Source organism: Chinchilla lanigera, unplaced genomic scaffold, assembly GCF_000276665.1.
Source record: "Chinchilla lanigera isolate Chin_1 unplaced genomic scaffold, ChiLan1.0 scaffold00028, whole genome shotgun sequence".
Taxonomy (NCBI): domain Eukaryota; kingdom Metazoa; phylum Chordata; class Mammalia; order Rodentia; family Chinchillidae; genus Chinchilla; species Chinchilla lanigera.
In genome coordinates this window covers 18,202,857-18,212,375 of record NW_004955429.1, presented here as the reverse complement: position 1 = coordinate 18,212,375, position 9,519 = coordinate 18,202,857, and the positions used below count along the sequence as shown (strand labels likewise).

Here is a 9,519-nt window from a genome sequence, read left to right as displayed (position 1 = left end):
CCTTCTAGCAATGTTAATATATTGAAAGATAGAGTAGTAACTTTTGAGGAGGGAATACAGAGCACTTACAGTCGGAAGTGCTTTCAACACCAAAAAGTACGTTTAATCAGCAATCATTTGCATCTTTCTGCCATATATTTTCTTGGCTTAGAACGTGTAAATCAAGAGATAGAGTGAGAGAAAGTCTTGTCCAGGAAGCCAACGACCTTATTCCCAGTTTCTCACCTTTCCCAACTGCAGGCCCTCCTTTTGTTATATCGTGTCCTGGCCTTGCCTGGCTGCAGGACACTCATTCAAAGTGACTTCCTAACTCTGAAGCGAGCTTAGCTGACCGGTGACCCCATTTGGAAGAGCCACACACAGGAAGAGTCCACTGAGCCCAGTAAGAAGACTGGAGTAGCCAGGCAGGGTGGTGCATCCCTGTAAAGCCAGCACTGCGAAGGCTGAAGCAGGAGGATCACTGGGAGCTCAAGCCCACCTTGAGGTATTTAGTGAGTTCAAGAACATACTAAATTACATAGCAAGACCATATCTTCAAAACAGAAAAAGACTTAGCTCTAAAAATCCAGGAGTAAACTCTTCTTAAGCGCAGGCGAAGACAGGCCGGCATCCTGAAAGAAACTGCTCGGGAAGTGTCTTGATTACAGTGCCCCATTTGAGTAGCCAGCACACTTGTCAGGACTGGCTTCTGTTGTCACGCTCCCCTCAGAAGGCGGGGAATGGAGCAGGAGCCAATCAGTGTTGAGGGGCGGGCTGTATGAACTGTCCAATCGGGCGGCCCGGGGAAAGGGAGGACACTCTTTCCGGGCGCCGAAGCTCACCTTCTGATCTTAGTGCTGACAGCCGCCCCAGCTGTGTCCTCAGGCTGGCTTTCGGACTTCTCCCGGCCGCAGGCTCTGTGGGCAGCCCCGCGGGACCCGCCAGCCACGCAATGGTGACGTTGGGGGACGGGCGCCCTCTTGCCGGACGGGCGGGACGGGGGGAGGTGAGGGCGGAAGCGGCGGGAGCAGCGATGGCGGACCGAGCCTGCCCGCGGCTGCCGAGTGGGAGTTCCTCCTGGGCCCGGCGCCTTATCAGCTCTGTCCAGAAAGTAAAATCCCTGGGGCTGTGTGTCCTATCTAAAGAACTTGTGTAGCAAGTGCACGGCCTGCCCGGAATTCAGTCCAGAAGCGTAAAGGAAAAAGAGAACTGTTCTCACACTCGTGTCCGTGCGGCAGTGCTGGCTGCAGATGCGCTGTCAGCGACAGGACAGGCGAAGACAGCCGGTGATTTACGGCGCAGCGCGTTCGATAAATTACACGAGCTATTTAGTATTTTATAATGAGATAACGTTATGTGTTGCATTTTATCAAGTACACGTCATTATAATTGTGTTTATCAGTTTTAAAGGAAAGAAGGCCTAGCGCTGTTTGCTGGATTATGCATATTCAGTGTATTTTCAATACATTATATTTTGGTTGATCAAGATATTTTGCCGTGGTCGGTCAAGTCAATGTGCAGACTCATTCCTTCAACCCTTTGTAAAGCGCTTCTCTGTACACTAGTGAGCTTCTCAGGTAGTACCATGTGCAGAGTGCCGTATTAATGAGGTTCTCCCAAGGAACTGAACTGGGATGCATTAAGTGTTGTGTTCTGATAAAAAGGAAAAAGCTGTGCTGCTGCTTTTGTTTCTGATTTGCTTTGTTTTATTTATGCATTTAATTATGCATTTATTATTTGTGCATTTATTTGATTTCTTTTGCATTTATTTGTTTTAGTACTATAGAGCAGTGCACCGCCCTGGTGATACTGTGTGGCTTGTTCCATGAAGACAAGGGACTAGAGAGAAATTTCCAGTGTTCAGACCCAGGGCAGAGCAGTTTGACCACAAGACAACAGCGTGTGCAAAGTTGAAGCAAAAACACTTCCATTGCTAGTTCCATTTTATGCCGATTCTGGGATCCATTCTTACTTCCTCAGTCTTGGAGAAAGTACTTGGCTTTCTGCTCTACCCTTTTCTGTTTTCCCACTGCCTCTTCCTTGTCTTAATGGGCTGAAACATCTGCCTAGAACAGTCACCTCCCAGACTTGGGGTCTTTTTCCTTTGCAGTGATTTGTATCTCTAGGGAGAGAGAAGACAATGGGCATTTGTTCTGTGTCCCCAAGTGGTCCTACATTTGCCACACTCTGTGGACAGCTCTCATACTGGCATCCTGGAGAAGCCCGTGGGAAGGGTTTCTGCAGAAGGGCACCCTGAGATAAAGCACAGAGCTTCAGTTCCTTCCCCGCTTAGTGTGACCTCAATACCCCCAGTGTGTGTCATCATAACACAGTGTTTTGGTTTGTTTCTAGATGTCCCCCCCCAAAGCCTCATGCAGTCATGGGGCAAGCCACTAGAATTTATGATTGATTCATGGTCCAGTGCTGGCAGTATGGGTGTGAGTGCTACACCCGCCCTGGGGTAAGTAGCCTGCATTCAAGAGAAGGGAAAGAATAAAAGACTTGCTGCTGCCACTGATGCTCAGAGCGTACTTGGTAGTAGTTTGTTTCCATTGAAAATCTAATACACACTGTCCAGACTACCACCACCAGGGGCAAACGTTCCTATATCTCTTCCAGGCAAACTCCAAATGTTTTCAAATTTGATGAATTTTAGTGAATTGAATTTATACTCGTATCTTTTTTCCTCTCATTTTGCCTTCTTTTTTCCCCTTTCCTATGTAAGTTGCTCTCCATGGGGCCCACAGCCGCTATGACTATGTTGTAGGTTTTTAAAGAATTTGTTGATAAGGTTTAATAAAGGTGGATAAGTAAATGCTTGGAGGTGTATGCCTATTTCTGTTTGGAGGTGTATGCCTATTTCTCTAAGACTTCAGACGATGAAGTCTTTCCTGTATTATGATATGTGAGGAGGATTTTCTTGTATAAATCCAAGTATTGCCACAGATTGAGACAAGGAGTGTAATGGTGCATCTGTCAACTCCTTTTAAGGCTGAAATTAGAAGTTTGCAGAAATACTGATAAAAGTTCAATATTCTAATAAAATGTGTTTTAAAAAGTATAGTTTCTACTAGGACTGGGGGATATTTTGGGGATATTGGTCCAAATTCTCCTGGCTCAAAAGAAATATGCTAGGATAACGTGGAAAGTGAAATCTGCCCACTCGTTGATGGTCATGAAACAGAGGGCAGAGAAAGTCTGAGAGGAAGGAGCCAGGGAACAGGTAGGGTTCCCAAGTCTGTGCCTTTATGCATGATTCAGTCCCACACGGAGATGTGTGTTACTAATATGATAGGCATCTCTGAAAGCAATCAGGTTGATCATTGAGGCTCACCACCTGATGGCTCCAGGTCTAATGTTTCTTGTGGTGTAGTTAATGTATTGAATGAGAGAAGTTTTCAATATGTGAGGAGTGGACTGTACTGCAGAGAGTTTGCAGTGTTAAATCCTTAGGGACTCCTGCTTCATCACAAGGAAATGATTGGTATTAGGGATGTCATACTGATACTCATGATTAGAAACTTTTGTCTTCATGATTTAGATTTGTTTTGTGACCTTGAAGGTTGCCAGCCTGAGACATCTGAGTATTGCTTTCCCTTTCATGTTGATTCATTTGCCTAATACTATCATACTACTCCAGTGTCTTTATTCATGAAATGATTATATTCCCTTCACAGTATATTTTATTTTCTTTGCTGAACATAAGTAAAATGATAGATAAGGTTTGAGAAAGTCTGTACTGTGAGGCAAAGTGCTTCATTCAAGTTTCTACCGTCTAAAACCTTCAGTCTTTCCTTTCATTTCACTATGTCCTGCCATTGCCTGGAGCCTAGTTCTCCATGAGACTTGAATCTGGAGGTGCAGGAGCACACCAGTAACCTCATTTTAAGCAACAAAACACAGAAAAAGCCCATTGAGTATTCTTACAAGATAGTGGCAGCTTGGACCAGGGATATAGCTCAGTGGCACAAGCTCCTGCCTGGCAAGCACAAGGTCCTGAGTTCAGTTCCTGGTACCAAAAAGCAAAAGCAAAACCAAACCAAACCAAAACAAAACAAAACAAAAGAGAGCTCAAGGCCAGCCTGAACAACATAGCGAGACACTGTGTCAAAAAGATAGAAAAAAAAAAAGTAGTAGCCGCTCTTAAATGCTAGTGGAAAATCTTCTTCAATTTTCATTGTAAGGTTAGTCAGTATTCTGGGAGGAAGTCTGGGCTGAGAAGGGTTTTCATTGGAGTGTATCATATAGGCTCCACTCCAAGTGGTGGTATATTTTTCTTTCTTGTACCTCTTGGCTCAGAAGGCAGGAAGTGAAGCAGTAGCACATCAGTAAAGAAGCATTGGCTTTCTGTGAGCTATCCAATCAGGCTTGCTGGGAAGAGAAGTGACCCTTGCTCTGTCAAGCACCTAAGTCAAAGCTCCCAGTGCATTGCTGACAGCTGCATCAGCTGGCACAGACTCACTTGCTATGTTAGTTCTATTGACTGAAAGCTGCTTGGGAAAGGCACTGGGAGACCCTCAATCCTGGAAATAATGAATGTGCAGCCAAGACAGTAGTGGGGTTTCTGGTGGAGGCATAAGGTCTGGTTGCGAGAGGACAGAATCAGCTTTGGCAGAGTCTGAGTCTCTCCCCCGCCCCATCAACTAAAGAGTCTTACTTTCTATTTATCAGCTGCTGTTGATGTACCCTTAGAGCTTCTGCACTTTCAGAGCGGGGTTAAGACAGCTGCCAAGACCTAAGTATCCTGTTTTGTCCACGTGAGATAGCTGTCGAATGTCCAGAGCTCTGTCTTGAGCCACTTTGAGAAAAGCTGCATTTCTCATATTGTGCAGTGAACATGGCAGGCTGGTTGGGAGACTCATGACATGTGGAAGATTTGTATGTGGATGGCACTGTGTTGTGATGGGTGCCATAGACCTGCTATTAAAATATCTCGCTTCTGACACCTCCCATCATCTCCTGTGCCCTTGCTACAAAATTGAGTACTTTTTCTTTCCCTTCCTTTGTTTTCCTTGGAGCCAGTGGATCATGGACCTAAACTCTGAACCAAACTCATCTTCCGTTTTAATGTGCGGATGTTTGTATTTTTTCTGAGGGATGTAGAAGTGGCTAATCCTCCTGCTGATGGAAAATTTGGTAATTGTTTAGGAAATGGGGTCTCACCAGGTGTCTTCTCAAACCTTAGTCTCATCGTGATGAGGTGAATTGCTAAATTTCCAAAAAGTATGCCACGTGGCTAAAATCACTGTAGTATGTTTAGGAAGGCTATAAAAATCTGAAGAAAGCTTTAATATTGCTGGAGATGAGCCTCAGTCATAGAGCATTTGCAATTTTTGCTTAATCTCTTGTGCTATATCCACAGCAATTCAGTCAGTCCAACTATTGACAGAGTATGTAAATAAGTAAATAGATATGCCTAGCGTGTCAAGGATAGCCTGGAGTATAGGCTGTTAAAAAAAGAATATCCAGAATGTAGCAACTTTTGTCTATTGAGAATGTGTAAAGAACAGTCTAGAATACATCCTTGCATTCTTCTACTATAGACAGCTATCTCAAATTTGAGATTAGTTCTGCAAATTTTAAATTTTTAAAGTTAAATTTTATTTTATTTTATTTTTTTTGGTTTTTTGGTTTTTCTCCAGTACCGGGAACCGAACTCACGACCTTGTGCTTGCCAGGCAGGCGCTTTGCCGCTGAGCTAAATCCCCACCCCCTAAATTTTAAATAATTTTCTCAAATTATTAAATTTTCTCTCTGCTGTTTTCTGAGAGAGAATTTTTTGGTGTTCAAAAAGCAATACATATTTGAATTTAGAAGGGAAAATGAACCTTCAAGTGACAGGGTAGGTGTTGGTCTCTGTTCAATATTCAGCCGGTGGGCAAGAGAAGAATTTTTCCTTGGGAGGATGGTTCAGTAGAGTGTGGGAAAGACCACTTTAAGAATTCCTGGATTTCCCAGGCATGGTGGCCCATTCCTGTAATCCCAGCACTGGAGGCTGAGGCAGGAGGATCGTTGAGTTCAAGACCCACCTGGGCTGCAAAGTGAGTTCAAGGCCAGCCTGAACTGCATAGTGAAACCCTGAAACAAAAAAAAAAAAAAAAAAAATTTCTGGCTTCAAGAGGATATTATTTATTTTCCATGTATTTATGTAGTATTTGTGGTTTCATTTAGCATTTATTTTGAATTTCATTGCACTATGATCTGATAATATCCATGGGATAATTTCAGTTCCTTTTCATTTACTTAAGCATGTTCTGTGAGCTATTATGTGATCTGTTTTGCAGAAAATCCCATGTACTGCTAAAAATGTGTAATCTAGTATTGTTTGGACATTGTAGAGGCATTGATTTTTTCAAAGGTTTGGTGCAGCTCTGATATTTATTGATTTTTGTCTACTTGATCTATTTGTGACAGTGGGGTATTGAGGTCCCCCACTATAACTGTATTAGTGCTTCTCTGATTTTTCAAATCCATTAATATTTGTTTTATATAGTTGGATATTCTGGGAATTATATATATATGATTGTTATCTGTTCCTCAAAGAGTGTTCCTTTAACAAGTATGGAGAGACTTTTGTCTCTTCTGATCAGTCTTGGCTTGAAATCCACTTTGTCTGCAAATAGGATAGCTATTCCTGCTCCCCCCGACCCAGGTTCCTGTTTCATAAAGTGATGTTTTCCATCCTTTAACTTTCAGTTTGTGTATTTCTTTTTGAGTTAAATAAGTTCCTTGTATGCAGCATATTGTTGCATATTGTGTTATGATCCACTCTGCAAATCTGTCTCTAATTGGTGAATTGAGACCATTCACATTGGTGGTTATAGCTGATATGTATTGACTTATCCTTGTCATATTATATTCCTGTTGTTGGTTGCCTTTATTTCCTTTTTATTGAGTTGTTTATCTTGCTTGGTGGATTTATTCTATCAGGATTCTTTGAATTTTTGTCTTAATTTTCTTTTTCTAGAATATCCTTCAGAATTACTTGAAATACTGGTCATAGTCATGAATTCTTTTAGGTGTTTGTTGGCATCAGAGTATCTTCTTTCTCCATTAGTTGTAATAGAAAATTTTGTGGGATACATTATTCTGGGTTGGAGGTTGTTTTCTTTTAGGGCTTAAAATACTTCACTGCAAGCTCTTCTTGACTTTAGGGTTTATGTTGAGAAGTCTGCTGTGATTCTGATGGAGTTTCCTTTGTATTTGTGATTTGTTTCTTTACTCTAATGGCTTTCAGTATTCCATTCTTGTGTTGAATTTCTGGAATCTTGACCATTATTTGCCATGGTGTAGTTTTCTTTTTCTAATCCTGACTATTTGGAATTCTATGTGCCTCACTTTACTGTATGTCACATTCTTTTTCTGCATGTGGATTTCTTCTGTGAACAGGTTTTTTTTATGACCTTTGTGCTATGTTGTGATTTTTCATTGACTCCAGTTGATATAATGTAGTCTCTTTACATCATCTAGCAACTGTTGCATTGATTTTTCATGATCTCTCGGTATGTTTAAGAATCTTTCACTTGATGATCACCAACCACAACTCTGTCTTCTAGATCTGATATTCTATATTCACATTGTGTGATTCTGGTGCATATACCTTTAGTAGAAGTTTTAATCTCTTAGATTTCTGTTTGATTCTGTTTTATGGAATCTGGTTCTTTTCTATGATAAGAATTCCTTTTTTTCATGTCTTTCCTAAACTCCTCTATTTTTAAAAAATCTGTATTTCCTCCAGATTTGCTCGTCATCTCCTTTATTATAGGTATCATCTCTTTAATTATCTGTGTAATTATTTGTTCCTTAAATTGGTCAAGAGACTTATCTGCTTTGTTACTTCTGTTGCTACCATTTGAGAAAATTTGGGTGGGAGGCTTGGTTTCTTCCATCTCAGTGCCCCCTGCATTTTATTTGTGGCAGTTTGAAGTTTGGAGTGCAGCTTGCTTCGATGATTTATCATTTTTTTCCTTTTATTTTGTTTAATTTTTCTGCATTAAGACTTGTAAATTGCTTATGTCGTGTAGCTTTATTACTAGTATCAAGCTCTCTTTAGGCAATGACTACTTTTCAGAGATGTGTTCTAGGTACAGCTTGAGTCTGTCCCAGTATTCCACATCTTCTGTTCATTAGGGATGAGAGGTTGCATCCTATTTGGCCTAGTTTGGTACTGGACTATGGTATTGTTTATGACCTCTAGACAGTCTAGGTGATGGCATACAATAGAGATAGATTGATCAAAATAACTCTGTCATTCTTCCTAGAGTAATCAGTAATAACAATAGCATAAAAACACAAAGTGGAAAATGATAGACCTTAATAACTAATCCTGTGTCTTTTTCAACCATAGGTGCAAGGTTTATAGTTATAGAACATCTAAAACAAAGCAGAAAATTATGCACAGTATAAAATTGATAGAGCAGTTTAACCTCTTTTTATCATAAAGCACTATTCAGCTATAAAAAGACATACTATACTTAAGAACTTACAGATTCATAATGGTAAATGGTATATGTATGGAAGCCTGAAGCAAAAAGAAAGTAGATTGTAATGTACAATGCAATTAATGTTGTGAAGAATGTGGTAGGATTGATGTAAAAGGTCTTGTTTAGGAGGAAAAGGAAATTAGTGGTGTTAGGTAACAGTAACAGAGAAAAACATCTCTTAAAAGTATAAATAATAGGGAGTATAAATTAAACTAGCGGGAAAGAAAATAAGAAAAAATAGAGAAAAAGTTGAAATAAAAAAATGAGAAAAGGAAGAGAGAATAATAGGAGGGCCTACTTTTTAAAAAGAACAAAGCAAAATAATATTTTAAAAGTGAGAGGATGGATGGTAAAACTGCAGATTTTACCAAAAAAAAAAAAATCTACAAATAAAAAAATGTAACAACAGAAGAATAAAAAATGTTGGTTAAATGGATGGGGAGGAAGAAGAAGAAGCGGGAGGGAGGGATGGACAGAGAAAGAGCCAGAAAGGGAGAGAGGGGAGAGGGGGGTTCCTATGTATTTTGAGAAGAAGAGTGGTTTCTTCTAGGACCAATCAAGTTCCTCTTTGCAACTCTTTGTAGTCTGTGAGTTATTATGGAGGTTACTCAGTTCAAGAGATCCTCTCTCCACAGTCTCCTGTTTGTGGCAACTGTTCAAGTTGGGGTATCAGCATAGGGAATGTGGTGCTTTTGTTCTTACTTTAAAAAGAAAAAATAAAATTTCAAAACATAATAGGAGGGTGACAAGGGTTAGTATATTGCATATTGTTAGCTTTAAAATAGCTAAAGTACAAGGTATCAGTATTTAATTGTCCAAACAATATTAGTGCAAACCTTTCTTTTCAATGAACTAAGAGAAATTAGTAGTACAACTATTTTAACCATCAAAAATTTCCTTTTGCTTTTCCCTTCTCTTCTCCATTCCCCCATCCCAGTTTCTCTTTACTTTTGAAGTTGCCTCCCATTTTGCAATATCTATTGTACATTTTGGATCCTAATTACTCTTGCAGCTTCTTACACTACAGAGACAATACCTTTACACAGGCACATCTGGT

At 40.3% G+C, this 9,519-nt stretch overlaps 1 protein-coding gene across 2 annotated transcripts in view; it reads left to right on the top strand.

The window, feature by feature from the left end:
• Positions 1 to 779: 779 nt before the first annotated feature.
• Positions 780 to 9,519, top strand: part of LOC102020940 (zinc finger protein 14-like) — a 25,554-nt gene continuing 16,814 nt past the window's right edge. For both annotated transcript variants that reach the window (XM_005387113.2, XM_005387112.2), the window contains exon 1: positions 780 to 934. In XM_005387113.2, coding sequence (XP_005387170.1) covers positions 932 to 934 — 3 coding nt within the window. In that variant the 5' untranslated portion in view covers positions 780 to 931. The remainder of the gene's footprint in view (positions 935 to 9,519) is intronic.